This window comes from Anomaloglossus baeobatrachus, chromosome 10 (genome assembly GCF_048569485.1).
Source record: "Anomaloglossus baeobatrachus isolate aAnoBae1 chromosome 10, aAnoBae1.hap1, whole genome shotgun sequence".
Classification (NCBI taxonomy): domain Eukaryota; kingdom Metazoa; phylum Chordata; class Amphibia; order Anura; family Aromobatidae; genus Anomaloglossus; species Anomaloglossus baeobatrachus.
Genome location: NC_134362.1, coordinates 47,552,713 through 47,574,344, shown reverse-complemented (window position 1 = coordinate 47,574,344; position 21,632 = coordinate 47,552,713). Strand labels below are relative to the sequence as shown.

Sequence of the window (21,632 nt, the reverse complement as noted above, 5' to 3'; positions counted from 1 at the left end):
TGCGGAGGGAGGAGGCCGAAAGTCATGAGGTAGCCGCCTTGGAAGCGGTTCCTCCATTTGCTTTCCTGGGGCGTGAGTGAGCCCGCCAGGAATCTGAGCTCCCTTGTTCTTTCTGAGTCCTTTTGGACGAGGAGAATTGGGCCTTGCCCGAGCCTCGAAAGGACCGAAACCTCGACTGCCACTTTTTCTGTTGAGGTTTACTTGCTCTGGGCTGTGGTAAGGAAGAGTCCTTACCCTTGGACTGTTTTATGATTTCAGCCAATGGCTCACCAAACAGTCTGTCTCTAGATAATGGCAAGCTGGTTAAGCATTTTTTGGAACCAGCATCTGCTTTCCAGTCCTTTAACCACAAGGCTCTGCGCAAAACCACAGAATTGGCGGACGCCATAGCGGTACAGCTCGTAGATTCTAGGACAGCATTGATAGCATAGGTCGCAAACGCAGACATTTGCGAAGTTAGGGACGCCACTTGCGGCACTGCTGGATGTATGATAGCATCCACCTGTGCTAAACCAGCTGAAATAGCTTGGAGTGCCCACACGGCCGCGAATGCTGGAGCAAACGACGCGCCGATAGCTTCATAGACAGATTTCAACCAAAGGTCCATCTGTCTGTCGTTGGCATCTTTAAGTGAAGCGCCATCCTCTACTGCGACTATGGATCTAGCCGCAAGCTTGGAAATTGGGGGATCCACCTTTGGACATTGGGTCCAGCGTTTGGCCACCTCAGAGGGAAAAGGATAACGGGTATCCTTAGAACGTTTAGAGAAACGCTTGTCTGGATGAGCGTCGTGTTTCTGGATCGATTCTCTGAAGTCAGAGTGGTCCAAAAAAGCACTTAATTTACGCTTGGGATACAGGAAATGGAACTTCTCCTGCTGTGCAGCTGCCTCCTCTGCAGAAGGGGCTGGGGGAGAAATATCCAACAGTCTATTAATTGCCGATATAAGGTCATTAACCATGGCGTCACCATCAGGGGCATCCAGATTGAGAGGGGCCTCAGGATTAGAATCCTGATCACCGTCCTCAGTCTCATCACAGAGAGACTCTTCTCGCTGAGACCCTGAGCAGTGTGATGACGTGGAGGGTCTTTCCCAGCGAGCTCGCTTAGGCTGCCTGGGACTGTCATCTGAGTCAGAGACTTCAGCCTGTGATGCTTGAGACCCCCTTGAAGTACGGATTAGTTCCAACTGAGGGGGACCGGAGAGCATAGACACAGCAGTGTCCATGGTCTGAGTAACTGGCCTGGACTGCAAGGTCTCCAGGATTTTTGTCATAGTCACAGACATTTTATCAGCAAAAGCTGCAAAGTCTGTCCCCGTCACCGGGGCAGGGTTCACAGGCGTCTCTGCCTGGGCCACTACCACCATAGGCTCTGGCTGACGATGTGCCACTGGGACTGAACATTGCACACAATGTGAGTCATTGGAGCCTGCCGTAGATTAGCCCCACATGCAGTACAAACAGTGTACACAGCCTGTGCCTTGGCACCCTTGCGTTTTGCGGATGACATGTTGCTGCCTCCTCAGAGCAGTACAGGGTGTCCAGCCAAGAAGCGACCTTACAGTGCAACTATATATATATATGGTACCAAGAAAAAAGTACACTAATATAACACTGAGGCACTAGTGGGGCCAGCACTAAAGTGCAGCTTACCGCCCGCTTAGGAGCGGGTGTGTGGTCGCCGAAATCCCTTTAGTCTGGGTCTCCCAGAGCCTGCTGCCTTTCCCCAGCCAGACCGCATGTGTAATGGCTGCCGGCGTCCTTGTAGAGAGGGGGGGCGGGCCCTGGGCGTATACAGACGAAGAGCGGGAAGCCTGCTTCCCACTGTGCCTAGTGAGAGGGCTGGAGCATGTAAATAAGGCTCCAGCCCTCGGTGCTTCCAATTGAGCAGCGTCTCTCCCCTACCCTGATTGACAGGGTGGGGGCGGGAACGAAGCGGCGCTAGGCCGCAGAAGCCGGGGGCTAAAGTTAGAAGCGCCGCCGCCGTAAAAGCGCGGTCGGCGCAAAGTCCCCGGCGCACCACAAGTCGCAGCTGCGCCGCCGCTCCAGTAGCGGTCGGCGCAGTAGTTCCCAACATGTAACGTCACTCAGCAAAGCTGCAGTGACCTAACCCCAGCGCACAGCGCTACTGTCCCCGGCGCACTATAACGCTCAGCAAGCCTTGAGAGTGTCCGTGCCTGCCGGGGACACAGAGTACCTGAAAGTTGCAGGGCCTTGTCCCTGAACGGCACTCCCGCTCCAAATCCAGCAGGTTCTCTGGGTCTGTGGATGGAGCCCGGCCTCAGGGTTTGGGGGCCGGCAAGATCCCACTTCCACAGAGCCCTCCAGGGGATGTGGAAGGAAAACAGCATGTGGGCTCCAGCCTCCGTACCAGCAATAGGTACCTCAACCTTACAAGCACCACCGCGGGTGAGAAGGGAGCATGCTGGGGGCCCCATATGGGCCCTCTTTTCTTCCATCCGATATAGCCAGCAGCTACTGCTGACTACAAACAGTGGAGCTATGCGTGGATGTCTGACCTCCTTCGCACAAAGCAGAAAACTGGTGAGCCAGTGATCCCACTGGGGGTGTATAGCCAGAAGGGGAGGGGCCTTACACTTTTTAGTGTAATTGCTTTGTGTGGCCTCCGGAGGCAGTGCTATACACCCAATCGTCTGGGTCTCCCAATAGAGCGCCGAAGAAATTTACTTTTTATGTTCTACATAGCGGCCTGGGCTCTTGTATATAGCATTCTAAAATACCGTATATAAGTGTCCAGTGGTGGTGGCCGCAGCTTATAGAGCAAAAAAACTGGTGACAGGTTCCCTTAAAGCCATAAAACGCCTATTTGGGTAAATTAAAGCTACACCTTAGGGAGGAGAAATCAGAGAGAGAAGTCACACCACACATTGCCGCTGATGTTTGACTTTTTATTTTTTTGGGGTTTGCCGTCTAAAGTTAAAACGCTTGATAGTTTCATTCGAAGAGGGCAGTGGACGGACCCCAGCTCTTCAGTGGACAGACAGCTCCTCGCTCCCTCCCCAGGGTCCTCACTTGAAAATTTTGCCCTGGTTGAAGGCTTTGCCCACATGCTTGAATTCTCCTTCCCAGCAGAAATACTCCTTCACGAGGGTTTTGCACTCCTCACTGTCCGGGTCCAGCTTCCTCCAATTGTAAGATTCATAGTCTATTTGCCAATCCTCAGACAGCTGTAAAAGAATAAAGGGCGAGACGTTAAAATAATGCAAAAATTATAGGGTACACTTGTTGGATTAGCACTGGTATATACCACTTTCTTGCACACTTACTGTGAATGCTAGGTCCTGGCCTCTGAAGACCCACACGCCGGAGATGGAGCTGTCGTTGTTGGTTCCAAACAGGATAACGCTGGCGAAACCGGTTTTACGGAGCTTGTCCAGACGCTGGAACATACCTGCCAAAGAAAGGAGGAAACCCTCAGCATTAAAAAGGGAGCCTTTCACCAGTTTTTTCACTATTAAGCTAAAAGTCTCCCCTTCTGCGGCTCCCGGGCTGCATTCTATGAAGGTGCACCTTGTGCCCTGACTAAAATTGTAAACCCCTGAAATAGATTTTATAAAATCTGACCGTTTCGTATGCTAATGACCTGATCTAGTCAGATGGGCGTGATAATTTTCGGCTCCTGTCCCCCCTCCTGCCGCTGTTCGCCGTACTCCTTTCAGGATTGAGGTGGATGACGCCTCCATCATCAATCTCACGCCTGTGTGGAGTCATTACTGGCTCACGCAGGCGCAGTTCTCTCTGCCCCGTCGCTGGCGGAGCTGAAAACATAGTTGCCCTTGCACGCGCCGGTAAGATATTTGCGCAGGCGTGAGATTATGGTCAGGTACGAGGATGACTCAGGTGAGGTCATGCACAGCGCCGCCCATAATCTCACGCCTGCGCAAAACGAAATGGTGGCTCAGTGGTTAGCACTGCATGGTGGCTCAGTGGTTAGCACTGCAGTCTTCTAGCGCTGCGGTCCTGGGTTCAAATCTCACCAAGGACAACATCTGGAAGGAGTTTGTATGTTCCCCCTGTGTTTGGGTTTCCTCCAAATTCTCTGGTTTCCTCCCACACTCCAAAAGACTAATAAAGACCTTAGATTGTGAGCCCCAATGGGGACAGTGTTGCTGATGTATGCAAAGCGCTATGGAATATGTTGGTGCTATGTAAAAATAAAAGATTATTAACGCTCTTACTCAATAGGAGCTGCAGTACCCTAGAACGTCCACTACATAGTGCTGTCCCCTCTCTGGACAGTTTACATCCGACTGCCTGAAAACCGATTTATGGGGATGTCAGACCCCACTGATCCCATATCCTAAAGATAAATAGTCAATGTGATGAGACTGGAAAACCCTCTATGACCCCTTCATCACCCAGCGATTTTTTTTTACTTAGGGGACCTGAAGCTGAGCTCGCTGTACAGAGCATCAGCATCATCCCCGCTCTGTACAGAAAAAATCATCATCTCCTACGAATATTGCTGATCACAGGAGAAAGGCGGTGACTGACCCGCCAGCTATCATGACAACCCATCGGCGCCACGTCATGAGGCCGCCGATGGGAGTGGGCAATGACGTCAAGGTTGCAAAATGAGTAAGGCTATATGCCCACGCTAGAATGTCCCTGCGGATTTTTTTGCCTGAAATTCCGCGACTTTCGCGGCAAATCCGCACCCGCGGATTTGCCGCGGATTTTGATGCGGATTTTTTTTTTTTTTTCCCATTCAAAGCCAAAAATCCGCACCAAATCTGCACCAAACAATTGACATGCTGCAGATTTTTCCGCAGCATGGGCACAGCATTTCCAAAATGCCATTGAAATGGCTTGGAAGTGCTGCTGCTGCAGATTTTCGGCAAATCCGCGGTAAATCCGTGGCAAAGAAGGGAATTTTGTTTACTTACCGTAAATTCCTTTTCTTCTAGCTCCAATTGGGAGACCCAGACAGTGGGTGTATAGCTACTGCCTCTGGAGGCCGCACAAAGAACTACACTTAAAAGTGTAAGGCCCCTCCCCTTCTGGCTATACACCCTCCCGTAGGAGTACGGATTCCTCAGTTTTAGTACCAAAGCAAGAAGGAGGAAAGCCAATAACAGTTTCAAAAACAAATTCAATCCGATAACAAGATCGGAGAACTTAAGAAACAACATGAACAACATGTGCACCCGAAAAACGAAACCCTAAGAACAAATAGGGCGGGTGCTGGGTCTCCCAATTGGAGCTAGAAGAAAAGGAATTTACGGTAAGTAAACAAAATTCCCTTCTTCTTTTTCGCTCCTAATTGGGAGACCCAGACAGTGGGACGTCCAAAAGCAGTCCCTGGGTGGGTAAAAAGATACCACATGAACGGGCTGTCAGACAGCCTCTTCCTACAGGTGGGCCACCGCCGCCTGAAGGACCTGTCTACCTAGGCTGGCATCTGCCGAAGCGTAGGTATGCACTTGATAGTGTTTGGTAAACGTGTGCAGACTCGACCAGGTAGCCGCCTGGCACACTTGCTGAGCCGTAGCCTGATGCCGCAATGCCCAGGACGCACCCACGGCTCTGGTAGAATGGGCCTTCAGTCCAGATGGAATCGGAAGCCCAGCAGAACGGTATGTGTGAAGAATTGGTTCCTTGATCCACCGCGCCAGGGTGGATTTGGAAGCTTGCGATCCCTTATGCTGACCAGCGACTAGGACAAAGAGCGCATCAGAACGGCGTAGAGACGCCGTGCGAGAAATGTAAATCCTGAGTGCTCTCACCAGGTCCAACAGATGTAAACCCTTTTCAAATTGGTGAACTGGATGCGGACACAAAGATGGCAAAGTGATATCCTGATTGAGATGAAAGGAAGAAACCACCTTGGGAGAAAACTCTGGAATTGGACGCAGTACTACCTTGTCTTGGTGAAACACCAGGAAGGGAGATTTGCAAGATAACGCCGCTAGCTCGGACACTCTTCGAAGAGACGTGACCGCCACAAGAAAAACTACCTTTTGTGAAAGCCGAGAAAGGGGAACCTCTTTCAAAGGCTCGAAAGGCGGCTTCTGGAGAGCAATGAGAACCTTGTTCAGATCCCAGGGTTCCAATGGCCGTCTGTAAGGAGGAATGATATGACAAACTCCTTGGAGAAACGTGCGTACTTTAGAAAGCCGTGCCAAGCGCTTCTGAAAGAATACGGATAGCGCGGAGACTTGACCCTTAAGCGAGCTAAGCGACAAACCTTTTTCCAACCCAGACTGCAGGAAGGAAAGAAAAATTGGCAATGCAAATGGCCAGGGAGAAAACCCTTGAGCCAAGCACCACGCTAAGAATATCTTCCACGTCCTGTGATAGATCTTAGCTGAGGATGGTTTTCTAGCCTGTCTCATTGAGGCAACAACTTCATGAGATAAACCTGAGGCCGCTAGGATCCAGGACTCAATGGCCACACAGTCAGGTTCAGGGCCGCAGAATTCAGATGGAAAAACGGCCCTTGAGACAGCAAATCTGGACGGTTTGGTAGTGTCCACGGTTGGCCTACCGTGAGATGCCACAGATCCGGGTACCACGACCTTCTTGGCCAATCTGGAGCGACGAGTATGGCTCGATGGCAGTCGGACTTGATTTTCCGGAGAACTCTGGGTAACAATGCTAGAGGTGGGAACACATAGGGGAGTCGGAATTGCGACCAATCCTGAACCAAGGCGTCTGCCGCCAGCGCTCGGTGATCGTGAGACCGTGCCATGAAAACTGGGACCTTGTTGTTGTGCCGTGACGCCATCAGATCGACGTCCGGCGTCCCCCAGCGGCAACAGATCTGTTGAAACACGTCCGGGTGAAGGGACCATTCTCCTGCGTCCATGCCCTGGCGACTGAGAAAGTCTGCTTCCCAGTTTTCCACGCCTGGGATGTGAACTGCGGATATGGTGGACGCTCTGCTTTCCACCCACGTCAAAATCCGCTGGACTTCTTGAAAAGCTTGGCGACTGCGTGTTCCCCCTTGGTGGTTGATGTACGCCACCGCCGTGGAATTGTCCGACTGAATCCGAATCTGCTTGCCTTCCAGCCATTGTTGGAAGGCTCGTAGGGCAAGATAGATTGCTCTGATTTCCAGAACATTGATCTGCAGGGTGGACTCTTCCTGAGTCCACGTCCCCTGAGCCCTGTGGTGGAGAAACACCGCTCCCCACCCTGATAGGCTCGCATCCGTCGTGACCACTGCCCAGGACGGGGGAAGGAACGACTTTCCCTGTGACAATGAGGTGGGGAGAAGCCACCAACGCAGAGAGTCCTTGGCCGTCTGAGAGAGGGAGACAGTCCTGTCGAGGGACGTCGATTTCCCATCCCATTGGCGTAGAATGTCCCATTGTAGAGGGCGCAGATGAAACTGCGCGAACGGGACTGCCTCCATTGCTGCTACCATCTTTCCTAGGAAATGCATGAGGCGCCTCAGTGAGTGCGACTGGCTCTGAAGGAGAGATTGCACTCCAGTCCGTAGCGAGCACTGCTTGTCCAGTGGAAGCCTCACTATCGCTGAGAGAGTATGAAACTCCATGCCAAGATAAGTCAGAGATTGGGTCGGGGTTAGATGAGACTTTGGAAAGTTGATAATCCACCCGAAACTCTGGAGAGTGTCTAGTGCCACCTTCAGACTGTGTTGGCATGCCTCTTGAGAGGGTGCCTTTATAAGCAGGTCGTCTAGATACGGGATGACCGAGTGACCCTGCGAGTGCAGAACAGCTACTACTGCTGCCATGACTTTGGTGAAGACCCGGGGGGCTGTTGCCAGACCGAAAGGTAACGCTACGAACTGTAGGTGTTCGTCGTGTATGACGAAGCGTAGGAAACGCTGATGCTCTGGTGCAATCGGCACGTGGAGATACGCATCTTTGATATCTATTGATGCTAGAAAATCTCCTTGAGACATTGAGGCTATGACGGAGCGTAGGGATTCCATCCGGAACCTCCTGACTTTTACGTGTCTGTTGAGCAACTTTAGATCCAGGACGGGTCGATACGATCCGTCCTTTTTTGGGACCACAAACAGATTGGAGTAAAAACCGTGACCTTGTTCCTGAAGAGGGACGGAGGTCACCACTCCTTCCGCCTTTAGAGCGGCCACCGCCTGCAACAGAGCATCGGCTCGGTCTGGTGGTGGAGAAGTTCTGAAGAAACGAGTTGGCGGACGAGAACTGAACTCTATCCTGTACCCGTGAGACAGAATATCCCTCACCCAACGGTCTTTGACGCGTGACAGCCAAATGTCGCCAAAGTGGGAAAGCCTCCCACCGACCGCGGGTGTGGGAATCGGAGACCGCAAGTCAGGAGGACGCCGTCTTGGCAACGGTTCCTCCGGCTGTCCTTTTTGGGCGTGACTGAGACCTCCAAGAATCTGAGCGTCTCTGGTCTTTTTGAGTCTTTTTTGACGAGGCGAATTGGGACCTGCCCGGTCCTCGAAAGGACCGATAACCAGACTGACCCTTCCTCTGTTGGGGTTTGTTTTGTCTGTGTTGCGGTAAGGATGAGTCCTTACCCTTGGAGTGTTTGATGATTTCATCCAAACGCTCTCCAAACAATCGGTCACGAGAAAAAGGCAAATTGGTTAAGCACTTCTTGGAATGAGAATCTGCTTTCCAATGTCTCAACCACAGGGCCCTACGCAAAACAACAGAGTTGGCTGACGCCACTGCCGTGCGGCTTGTAGCGTCAAGAACAGCATTAATCGCGTACGACGCGAATGCCGCCATTTGCGAGGTCAATGGTGCTACCTGCGGGGCAAATGCACGTGTGACTGAGTCGACTCGCGCAAGCCCGGCTGAGATAGCTTGGAGTGCCCATACGGCCGCAAAAGAAGGCGCTAATGACGCTCCAATCGCTTCATAGATGGATTTCAGCCAGAGCTCCATCTGCCTGTCAGTGGCATCTTTAAGTGCCGCTCCATCTTCAACTGCAACCAAGGATCTAGCTGCAAGCCTGGAAATTGGAGGATCCACTTTTGGACACTGGGTCCAACCCTTGACCACCTCAGGGGGAAAAGGGTAGCGTGTATCTTTAAGCCGTTTAGGAAAACGCCTTTCAGGATAAGCGTGGGGTTTCTGGATTGCGTCTCTAAAGTCAGCGTGGTCCAGAAAAGTGCTTAATGTACGCTTAGGGTATCTGAAATGGATTCTCTCGTGCTGCGAAGCTGACTCCTCTACAAGAGGAGCTGGTGGGGAAATATTTAACATCTTATTGATGTTAAATATAAGATCATTAACTATGGCGTCACCATCTGGTGTATCTAGATTGAGAGCGGTCCCAGGATCAGAATCCTGATCAGTTACGTCCGCCTCATCACCCATAGATTCATCTCGCTGGGATCCTGACCATTGAGATGAATGTGAAGGCCCGTCATAGCGAGCCCGCTTAGGCTGCCCGGGGCCATCGTCCGAGTCAGAGTCTTCACCCTGAGGTGTATATGCCCGTCCCGGAGCTTGGAGCTGAGGGGGACCAGGGGGCAATGATTGCACAGTGTCCGTGGCCTGAAGTACAGGCCTAGCTCGCAATGTGTCAAGAATTTGTGACATAGTGAGAGACATTCTGTCAGCAAAAGCTGCAAACTCAGTTCCTGTCACCTGGACAGCATTCACAGGTGGTACACCCTGGGTCACGTCCAGCAGAGGTCCCGACTGTGCAAGCGCCGCAGGGGCCGAGCACTGCACACAATGGGGGTCCGTGGAGCCTGCCGGTAGAAAAGTCCCACATGCGGTGCAGGAAGCATATAATGTCTGTGCCTTGGCACCCTTGCGTTTTACGGACGACATGCTGCTGGCTCTCTGCAATGTGAGAGAGTCTATAGCTAAAGGGCGACCAGCGCTATGTAATACCAAGTATTTGTAGAAACAAAATACTAAGAATACTACTGGCACAAGAGGGGGTGAGCCCTGAGGGCTGCTTACCGCCCGCTGAATAGCGGGTAAGATGCAGAATTCCTTGTCTGGGTCTCCCCGGCTCCCCTCTGCAGCTCAGCGTGTCAGCAGGAATGGCTGCCGGCGTCTGTGGAGAGGGGCGGTCCGTGGGAGTTCCCAAACAAAAGTGCGGGAAACAGTGTCCCCTCTGTGCCGATTGTGAGGGCTGGAGTATGTAAAAACGACTCCAGCCCTCGGCGCTGATGCACTGGCCAGCGTCCCGCCCCTCTCCTGACTGGCAGGTCTGGGGGCGGGAACGAACGGAAGCAGGCCGCAAAAGCCGGGGACTCGAGTTATCGGCGCGGCCGCCGTAAAAGCGCGGGCCGCGCTGAAGTCCCCGGCGCACCACAAGTGCCAGCCGCGCCGCAGTCCCAGCGGCCGGCTTCCAGAAGTGGCCAGCGTCCCGCCCCTCTCCTGACTAGCAGGTCTGGGGGCGGGAACGAACGGAAGCAGGCCGCAAAAGCCGGGGACTCGAGTTATCAGCGCGGCCGCCGTAAAAGCGCGGGCCGCGCTGAAGTCCCCGGCGCACCACAAGTGCCAGCCGCGCCGCAGTCCCAGCGGCCGGCGCGACCGATTCCCAGAAGTGTGCCTGCTTCAGCGAAGCTGAATGAGGCCATGGCACAAGCGCCGTAGCGCTGATGTCCCCCGGCGCACTACAACACCCAGCATGCTGCGGTGTGAGCGCCAAATGCACGGGGACACAGAGTACCTTGAGGAAGCAGGGCCATGTCCCTGATGTACTCCGCTCCATCCAGCATCTTCTCCAGGGGCTGTAGATGGAGCACGGTCTCAGTGCCTGGAGACCAGTAAATCCCACTTCACCCAGAGCCCTGTAAAAAGGGATGGGGAAGGAATCAGCATGTGGGCTCCTGCCGCCGTACCCGCAATGGGTACCTCAACCTTACAAACACCTCCGACATACAGTGGGGTGAGAAGGGAGCATGCTGGGAGCCCTGTATGGGCCCTCTTTTCTTCCATCCGACATAGTCAGCAGCTGCTGCTGACTAAAAACAATGGAGCTATGCGTGCGTGTCTGACCTCCTGCGCACAAAGCTAAAACTGAGGAATCCGTACTCCTACGGGAGGGTGTATAGCCAGAAGGGGAGGGGCCTTACACTTTTAAGTGTAGTTCTTTGTGCGGCCTCCAGAGGCAGTAGCTATACACCCACTGTCTGGGTCTCCCAATTAGGAGCGAAAAAGAAATCCGCGGTATATCCGCGATAAATCCTGTAGCGTGGGCACATAGCCTTAGAATTTTTGGGCATTGCACAAAATTTCATGAATCGCATGCACCATGTTTTCTGTGCAAAATTCATCAAAATCAGTGAAAGTCAAAATTAAAAAACTAAATAGATAGGCCACAAATTAGGATTCAAGCTTTTATGTCTTTGGCCAACTAGAGACAATAATAAGCCAATAATAAACAAATTGGCTCTAGCTCTACACCCCCAGGAAGAGAAAATTATTGCAATCTGCGCCAGATCTAAACCAGTAGTGGCACCAGTGTAATCTGCATAATAGACCTCTACAACACAACTCGCACTGTATTCGGCTATAGAGGGAGCGCGCAGGGTCGCCCGGCTCCACTCTGCAGGCTATAGAGGGAGCGCGCAGGGTCGCCCGGCTCCACTCTGCAGGCTATAGAGGGAGCGCGCAGGGTCACCCGGCTCCACTCTGCAGGCTATAGAGGGAGCGCGCAGGGTCACCCGGCTCCACTCTGCAGGCTATGGAGGAAGCGCGCAGGGTCACCCGGCTCCGCTCTACAGGCTATGGAGGAAGTGTGCATTGTTTCTCAGCTGGTTTAGGCTATGGAAGGAACATGCATGGTCGCCCGGCTCTGCACTCAGGAGTGCAGGTCAGTCGCTCATTTTTTAGCGGGCTTAGTCTTGCCAGGATTAATGACCATGTTAGAACTTGACAATTATCGTGGTAGTATGGCCGCCAAACACAACACCTCTATGTAGCAGAGCGCAGGCATGGTCCGTGCAATAACCTCCTCCCACACAGATACAGAACTGGTTTCCCGAGCTGCGCCCTGTCCTAGGAATGCAGCGCAGGGCACCAGCAGAGATATCCTTATGTTTTTCAACACTCCCCTTAAGAAACCCAGCAGCTCGTCCCTTCAGTCAACCTTGACTGATCTCCCATGTTGGGAAGAGTCCAAATAGAGGCCGGCGTGAATCTAAACTCTGCACCTCTCGTGCAAGCGCCATCTTGTGCAAACCTAGTCATATCCAACAGGCCATGTAGTCAGTGGCCGCCGTCTCCTGCTCCAAAGTGGATAAATGGATTAGGCACCAACATGTAGAACTACAAATTCAAGCTACTGCTACCAGCACATCCGAGAGGGACAGGAAGAACTACAGGAATTAGCCCTGGATAGGCAAAACGAACCGCCTCAATTTTGCAAGACTACAAGACCTAGCGTGTCAGCAAGACAGAACACGGGACTGCAAGTGCGGACAGCTGCTGCTCTATGGTATGCTCACAGCTGCCACTCTCGGGATGGGGGTGCACGTACTGAACCGCTCGAGTGGGGTGGGGTAAAAAATGATGGGGCGTGCTTACAGCTGCCGCTCTCAGTCGGTTGGGGAAGGGGGGGGGGGGGGGGAGAGGAGGAGGTGTGCGTTTACAGCCACCGCTCTTGGTGCTATGTACCAAGACGGTAGTGGTGCCCACTTGCCAAAAAGCTGGCAGACCCAGGACAAAGTTAATTTTCTCCAGGGCATTGCACTTTCAGTACAGTGGTCAGGCATCTTCACATTATTAACCCTATAACTGCATGTAAATAACGTTATCTGAGCTGACAGGTTCCCTTTAAAAGCACTAAAACACTGCAGTTATCAGCCCCAGGACAGTGCAACATCCCTAAATGAGCTCCATAATGTGTCCCGATAAAGAGAGACCATCACAAACACAAGAAGGACAAAATCTGATAGGTGTGCGCTTAATAAGACTAAGGGTATGTGCCCGCAAACAGGACCTGAAGCGTCCTAACAGAACCTGAAGAGTCCTCCGCAGGAGACCGCAGCGGCCCGTGCCCACGATAAGGGTTTGGGGCACTGCGGTCTCTCGCTTGTGTTCTCCCTATGGAGAAAGCTTGCAGCTCCGCAGCAAACAATTGATATGCTGCAGCTCAGGATAACCGTACCGCAGGTCAGTTTTCGCTGCAGGCCATACACGCACAGTGCGCAGGAGATTTCTATAAATCCCATCCACTGTGCTTGTACTGCACACTGCAGCATTTTGGACGCAGCAAAGAAGGGAATTTTGTTTACTTACCGTAAATTCCTTTTCTTCTAGCTCCTATTGGGAGACCCAGACAATTGGGTGTATAGCTTCTGCCTCCGGAGGCCACACAAAGTATTACACTTTAAAAAGTGTAACCCCTCCCCTCTGCTATACACCCTCCCGTGCATCACGGGCCCATCAGTTTTGGTGCCAAAGCAGGAAGGAGGAAACTTATAAATTGGTCTAAGGTAAATTCAATCCGAAGGATATTCGGAGAACTGAAACCATGAACCAAAAGAACAATTCAACATGAACAACATGTGTACACAAAAGAACAACAGCCCGAAGGGAACAGGGCGGGTGCTGGGTCTCCCAATAGGAGCTAGAAGAAAAGGAATTTACGGTAAGTAAACAAAATTCCCTTCTTCTTTGTCGCTCCATTGGGAGACCCAGACAATTGGGATGTCCAAAAGCAATCCCTGGGTGGGTAAAAGAATACCTCGATAAAAAAGAGCCGAAAAACGGCCCCCTCTTACAGGTGGGCCACTGCCGCCTGAAGGAGTCGCCTACCTAGGCTGGCATCTGCCGAATCATCGGCATGCACCTGATAGTGTTTCGTGAAAGTGTGCAGACTCGACCAGGTAGCCGCCTGACACACCTGCCGAGCCGTAGCCTGGTGTCGCAATGCCCAGGACACCGACGGCTCTGGTAGAATGGGCCTTCAGCCCTGCAGGAATCGGAAGCCTAAAAGAACGGTAAGCTTCAAGAATCGGTTCCTTGATCCACCGAGCCAAGGTTGATTTGAAAACCTGAAATCCCTTACTCTGGCCCGCGATAAGGACAAGAGCGCATCAGACCGGCGCAGGGGCGCCGTGCGAGAAATGTAGAGCCGGAGTGCTCTAACCAGATCTAGTAAATGCAAATCCTTTTCACATTGGTGAACTGGATGCGGACCCAAAGAGGGGGAGACGATATCCTGATTGAGATGAAACGGGGATACCTTAGGGAGAAAGTCCGGACCGGACGTAGAACCACCCTATCCTGGTGAAACACCAGGAAGGGGGCTTTGCATGACAGCGCTGCTAGCTGAGACACTCTTCTGAGTGATGTGACTGCCACTAGGAAGGCCACCCTTTGCGAAAGGCGAGATAGAGAGATCCCTCATCGGCTCGAAAGTGGCTTCTGAAGAGTCGTCAGCACCCTGTTAAGATCCGAGGGTGTTAACGGACGCTTGTAAGGTGGGACCGGAAAGCGCCGATACTTGTCCCCTGAGAGAGCTGAGAGACAAGCCCTTGTCCATTCCGGATTGAAGGAAAGAAAAAAAAAGTGGGCAAGGCTAACGGCCAGGGAGTAAAACCCTGATCAGAGCACCAGGATAAGAAGATCCTCCAAGTCCTGTGATAGATCTTGGCGGACGTTGGTTTCCTGGCCTGTCTCATGGTGGCAATGACATCTGGAGATATCCCTGATGACGCTAGGAGCCCGGACTCAATGGCCACCCAGTCAGGTTTAGAGCCGCAGAATTCCGAAGGAAATCTGGCCCTTGAGGCAGCAAGTCTGGTCGGTCTGGGAGAGTCCACGGTTGACCCACCGTGAGGTGCCACAGATCCGGGTACCACGATCACCTCGGCCAGTCTGGAGCGACGAGGATGGCGCGGCGACAGTCTGACCTGATCTTGCGTAACACTCTGGGCAGTAGTGCCAGAGGAGGAAAAACATAAGGCAGTCGAAACTGCGACCAGTCGTGAACTAGCGCGTCTGCCGCCAGAGCTCTGATCCTTGGACCACGCCATGAATGCCGGGACTTTGTTGTTGTGCCGAGACGCCATTAGATCGACGTCCGGCGTTCCCCGGCGGCAACAGATCTCTAGAAACACGTCCGGGTGAAGAGACCATTCCCCTGCGTCCATGCCCTGGCGACTGAGAAAATCTGCTTCCCAGTTTTCTACGCCCGGGATGTGAACTGCGGAGATGGTGGAGGCTGTGGCTTCCGCCCACAGCCGAATCCGCCGAACTGCTCGGAAGGCTTGACGACTGCGCGTGTGCCGCCCTGGTGGTTGATGTACGCAACCGTCGTGGCGTTGTCCGACTGAATTCGGATCTGCCTGCCCTCCAGCCACCGCTGGAACACCTTTAGGCTATGTGTCCACGGTAGAAGGTACCTGCGGATTTTTTTGCCTGAAAATCCGCGACTTTCGCGGCAAATCCGCACCCGCGGATTTTTTTTTTTTTTTCCCCATTCAAAACGAAAAATCCGCACCAAACAATTGACATGCTGCAGATTTTTCCGGATCAAAATCCGCGGCAAATCCGCAGCGGAAAAATCCGCAGCATGGACACAGCATTTCAAAAATGCCATTGAAATGGCTTGGAAGTGCTGCTGCTGCAGATTTTCGGGAAATCCGCGGCAAATCCGCGGTAAAATCCGCGCAAAATCCGCAGCGTGGGCACATAGCCTTAGGGCTAGATCCACTGCCCTTATCTCCAGAACATTGATCTGAAGGGAGGACTCTGTCGGAGTCCAGGTTCCCTGAGCCGAGTGGTGGAGGAAGACCGCTCCCCACCCTGACAGACTCGCGTCCGTCGTGACCACAGCCTCAGCTGGGGGCCGGAAGGATTTTCCCTCCGCCCAGGAAGTGGAAATAAGACACCACTGAAGAGAGGTTTTGCTGCAAGGAAAGAGAGACGTTCTTGTCTAGGGACGTCGACCTCCTGTCCCATTTGCGGTGTCCGATAGAATCGGACGCAGACGAAACTGCGCAAGGGAACTGCCTCCCTTGCTGCCACCATCTTCCTTAGAAATTGCATGAGGCGCCTCAAGGGGTGACTGGGCCCGAAGGAGAGATTGCACCCCTGTCTGTAGTGAACGCTGACTATGCAGCGGAAGCTTCACTATCGCTGAGAGAGTATGAAACTCCATCCCGAGGCAAGTCAGTGATTGGGTCGGTGTCAGTTTTGACCTTGGAAATTTGTTGATCCACCCGAACCCCTGGAGGGTCTCCAGAGCAATGGTCAGGTTGAGTTGACATGCCACCCAGGAGGGTGTCTGGACTAGAAAATCATCTAGGTAAGTGATCACCGAGTGGCCCTGTAGGACCGCCACCACTGCTGCCATGACCTTGGTGAAGATCCGTGGGACTGTCGCCAGGCCGAATGGCAGTGCCACGAACTGAAGGTGTTCGTCCCTGATGGCGAAACGCAGAAAGCGTTGAAGCTCGGGTGCGATCGGCACATGGAGATAAGCATCCTTGGATGCTAGGAAGTCTCCTTGTGACATCGAGGCTTCAGAGTGTTCACCGCCTGAAAAAGTGCATCTGCTCGCTCGGGGGGCGGAGATGTTTTGAAGAAACTAGTCGGAGGACGAGAGCAGAGCTCTATCCTGTAACCTTGAGACAGAATGTCTCTCACCCATCGGTCTTGGACATGTGGCCACCAGGCGTCGCAAAAGCGGGAGAGCCTGCCACCGACCGAGGACGCGGTCTTGGTGAGGCCGAAGCCATGAGGAAGCCGCCTTGTGACTTAGACCGCCATGCAGAGGAGTTCCTCTAGACCTCCTCTGACCTGTTGGACGTGGCCGAACGGAACTTTGCTGAGGACCGAAATGACCGAAACCCTTGGACTGGGGCAAGGACGATACCTTTCCCTTGGGCTGTCTAGTAACTTCATCCAATTGCTCGCCAAACAAACGGTCGCCAGAAAATGGCAAACCGGTTAAGAACTTCTTGGAAGCAGAGCCTGCCTTCCATTCACGTAGCCACATGGCCCTGCAGACTGCCACCGAATTGGTGGATGCTACCGCTGTACGGCTCGCAGAGTCCAGGAACGGCGTTCATGGCGTAGAACGAAAAAACCTACGCCTGAGAAGTGAAGGACACAACCTGCGGGGCAGAGGTATGTGCAACCGCAATAATCTCAGCCAGAGAAGTTGAGATAGCTTGGAGTGCCCTCACGGCTGCGAAGGCTGGAGCAAAAGATGCGACTATGGCTTCATAGATGGATTTCATCATAAGCTTTATTTGCCTGTCAGTGGCATTCGTGAGAGATGGCATCTGCCACTAATACTACGGATCTAGCCGCCAGCTTAGAGACTGGAGAATCCACCCTGTGACACTGAGCCCAACCCTTAACAACGTCAGGGAGTAACGCGTGTCAATAAGGCGCTTAGTAAGCGCTTGTCCATAAAGTTCTGTGCTTCTGGACGGCCCCTGTGGAGTTAGAGTGATCGAAACACGCACTCCTGATGAAGTCGGGGAAGGTTCCCAGCGGGCCCGCTTAGCCTATCAGAGGCCGCGGTCCGTGACGGAGTTCTCACCGTGGGATCTGGGTGTTACCCCAGGAGCCCCTTGTTGTACCGACCCAGAGGGGCCCGGGAGCGATGAACTCACAGCTCCCTGGCCCTGTGTTATCGGTCTGGACTGCAAGGCTTCCAGTATCTTAGCAGACCCTCTGTCCATAGACTGAGTCCTGGAATGTGAAAGCGACTCAGAGATTTGCTGATTCCAACATGCAAACTCTGTCCCTGTCATCTGTGCAGTGGAAACCGGCGGTACCACCTGGCCGAGTGTCCCCCCAGTGCCGGAGGCTCCGGCTGAGTGAGTGCCCTCGGGGCCAAGCATTGTACACAATGAGGGTATGTGGAACCTGCCTGTAATATAGCCGCACAAGAGGTACAGGTTGTAAAATAAGCCAGTGCCTTGGCACCCTTACTCTTTAAGAGCAGACAACAGCATGTCGTCCGCAGAGTATTCAGTGAGGGTATACAGCCAAAAACAAATAATGCTGCCGAACAGTGAGATCATATACCATATAAATAAACATATATATATACACTGCGGCACCAAGGGGGGTCAGCACCTAAAAACTGGTGCCCCCCAGTGCTCAGTGAGGGGGAAGGAGGATACCAATGTATGCTCCAGCCCTCCCTGCCGACGTCCAGTCGGCCGTCCCGTCATTACCCCTGACTGGCAGGCCTGAGAACGGGAGTATATGGTACTAGGCCGCAAGAGCCGGGGACTAAATTTAAAAACGCGGCCGGCAAACATGGCGCGGTCGGCGCGGTAGTCCCAGTCTCACAAACCACTCAGCAACCGCTGCGGCATTTGTAACACAGATGCTGCATGCACCGTCCCTCAGGGGACAGAGAGTACCTTATGATGCAGGGCTCTGTCCCTGATGATGTCCAGTCTCCTGTCCGTCAGAATCCCCCAGGGGCTGCGGATGGAGCCCGGTCCCAGTGCATGGCGACCGGTTAGGATCCCCCTCTCCCTGGGCAGTGGAGCAGATTCTGAGATCCTCCATCGGCAGAATTATAACAATGGCTGCCGGCGTTCTGAGGGGAGGAGAGAGCCGTGGGCGGAACCGCAAAAGTGCGGGAACCTGGTGGCCCATAGAGATCAGTGAGGGGGGCGGAGGACAGCGAAGTGTGCTCCAGCCCTCACTGTCGGCATCATACCGACCGTCCCGCCTTTCTCCCTGACTGGCAGGCTCAGGGGCGGGAGTTTAGCACACTAGGCCGCAAAAGCCGGGGACTAAAGTATAAACCGCGGCCGACAAACAGGCACGGTCGGCGCGGTAGTCCCAGACAAAAAAATCCACACCGCAGTCGCAGCTGCGTCTGAGGCCAAGGTGCTTCATGCGCCGTCCCAACGGGGACACAGTACCTGTAGATGCAGGGCCATGTCCCTGACGATACTCCGTCTCCTGTCCAGCAGATTCCCCCAGGGGCTGCGGAGGGAGCCCGGTCCCAGTGGCTGGATGACCGGTTAGGATCCCACTTCCCCAGAGCCCCTAAGGGATGGGGAAGGAAAACGACATGTGGCTCCTGCCTGTGTACCCGCAATGGGTACCTCAACCTTAACAACACCGCCGACCTGAGTGGGGTGAGAAGGGAGCATGCCGGGGGCCCTGTTAGGGGCCCTCTTTTCTTCCATCCGATATAATCAGCAGCTGCTGCTGACTAAAATGTGGAGCATTGTGTGCATGTGTGCCTCCTTCAACACAAAGCATAAAAACTGATGAGCCCGTGATGCACGGGAGGGTGTATAGGCAGAGGGGAGGGGTTACACTTTTTAAAGTGTAATACTTTGTGTGGCCTCCGGAGGCAGAAGCTATACACCCAATTGTCTGGGTCTCCCAATGGAGCGACAAAGAAAAACACATTGCATCCAAAAGATACAAACACTGATCGAGGGCACGTACCATTAAAATGCAAACCGCCCCTTATATCCACAGCAGGCGGCGGTCACGTACCAGTAATGAGGTTGCAGCTCATGAAGCTCTGGGTGAGTTCGCCGGGAAAACTGTACTCCGAGTACCAGATGGACCAGCCCTCTTTGTCAAAATGCTCCCAGAAGTAAGGCAGGGCCACCGATAGCGTGTCTTCATTGGAATATTTTCTTTTAAATTCATCCATAATGAAGGAACTGGAATATAAAGACAAGAAGGGAAAGTCAGCAATGTACAGACAGGGAGGTTATGCTGGTGAGAAGATATACCCTCTACTCTGTGCACACCGCGCCATCCCCTCATATAATACATCACGATTATGACAGCAAATGCTACATCAGACATTGCAGTCCCCCCGGCAGCCCCTACTACTGCGGCGGCCTCACTGCCAGGAGCCCCTTTATTGCTTGTAAGGATGCTTTGATTATAAGTACCATGAGCCTCTATGGATGCCCAAATGTGTCACTTAGTGTTTCATTTCACGTCTTACTAGGTGCAGAAGATAAATGGCCATTATTCTAATACAGACAGATGGAGAAGCGGTGATTAGCAGAGCGTTGCCGCCCTCTGGTGGACGCATCATTGTTTACTAGTACATAGATTTTTTTATAGAGCACTTGTCCCATTGTACATGTAGCCTGATCAATAGACGGCACAGAATAGAGAAGCTTCAGCAGAATGTATTTTATTTACTGAAATCTACTGTTTGTATGCGAGTCCATAGGAGTGGGCGGCCCTTGTAGTGATTGACAGTCTTCCCTGCAAGATTGTGCATGCAGAGAGCTAGGAATCACTGATTAGAACCGCCCACGCATGCGTTTTTTTGCTGCGGGTGCGTTTGTAGCGGCCAAAAATGCAGCGTCAAAAAAAATGCAGCGTGTGCACAGCCTTACTGTCTCACATTCAAGACAAGACATTTAATCAGGTGCTAAAAATGGGCAGATCCATGTAGTTGCTGCAGAATCCAGACATTTACATGTATAAACCAACTTACAACTGCAGAAATTTCTGATACTAGATCAGCCATAGGATAACAGGGAGGATAGAAAGGGTGGGATGTACCTAAAAGCCCCTTACCTCTTAGGGAGGTGAGCGTAGGGGTCCTTTGACTTGGGCTCCGCTGCCAGAGCCTTTTCGGACTCGTCCAGGTCCTCCTCTGCGGCCGGTGTTGGGGGAGGTGCAGGCTTCTTCTCCTCCTTTTCTTTTTTCGGTTCCTTGGCAGGTTTCTCTTTCTTGGGGGTCTCTTTTTTGGGCTGCAGTTCTGCAAACTTCTTAGCTGGTAAAAGAGAGGACAACATATGAGCATTAGAGGTTTACTGGGACCGAGTGCCCCCATACAGGATCGGAGATCTACAAGTATCTGTAGTGACCTCTCGGACAGATGCATTGCAGCCAAGGTATAACTTGGGTCAAGCCTTAAACATTCCCATTATATTTAGTAGGGGCGAATGTGCACAACTCCGCAGAGGTCGCCACACAATGAATGTAGCTTTACATTCAACCGCCGCAAGAGATGAAGCGGATAGTGGGGTGCAGGGTCTTTGACATCCACCAGATACTCATTACTTCTTGCATATTTAAAAGGGAACCTGTCACCAGTTTTTTGCCCTATAAGCTACGGTCACCACCACCGGGCTCTTATATACAGTATTCTAACATACTGTATATAAGACCCCAGGCCGCTGTGACTACATAAAAAATACTTTATAATACTTACCTAACGGTCACGCTGCAGTGGATGAGGGCCTAATGGGCGTCTCCGTTGTCCGGTGCCGCCTCTTTTGGCCATCTTTGTTCTTCTCTAGCAGCGGTGCATGACACGTCCAACGTCATCCACACTCGCCGGCATTCAGGTCCCGAGCAGGGCAGATTAAAGTATTGTAGTGCGCCTGCGCAACACTAGCGAGTGTCTATGACGCAGCAACGTCATGCACCCAGGCTTCAGAAAGAGGACAAAGATGGCTGAAAGAGGAGGCGCTGGCACCGGACAATAGAGACGCCCATCTGGCCCTATTCCACTGCAGCGCAACCGTTAGGTGAGTATTATAAAGTTTTATGTAGTCACAGCGGCCTGGGCTCTCATATACAGCATGTTAGAATGCTCTATATAAGAGCCCGGTGGTTGTGGCCGCAGCTTATACGCCAAAAAAGTGGTGACAGGTTCCCTTTAAAGGGTTTGGTCATCAATATATGACTGGACTAGCCCTTTAATGCATATACTTAACACTTTTCATGGAGTTGTATGATACACTGCATCCAG

At 52.6% G+C, this 21,632-nt stretch overlaps 1 protein-coding gene across 1 annotated transcript in view; it reads right to left on the bottom strand.

Moving 5' to 3' along the window:
- Positions 1 to 2,897: 2,897 nt before the first annotated feature.
- The window catches only part of EEF1G (eukaryotic translation elongation factor 1 gamma), a 38,895-nt gene continuing 20,160 nt past the window's right edge, over positions 2,898 to 21,632 (bottom strand). Inside the window, exons 7-10 of the mRNA XM_075326559.1 lie at positions 20,450 to 20,648; positions 19,397 to 19,569; positions 3,290 to 3,414; positions 2,898 to 3,190 (exon numbers count right to left, since the gene is read on the bottom strand). Coding sequence (XP_075182674.1) covers positions 3,032 to 3,190; positions 3,290 to 3,414; positions 19,397 to 19,569; positions 20,450 to 20,648 — 656 coding nt within the window. The 3' untranslated portion in view covers positions 2,898 to 3,031. The remainder of the gene's footprint in view (positions 3,191 to 3,289; positions 3,415 to 19,396; positions 19,570 to 20,449; positions 20,649 to 21,632) is intronic.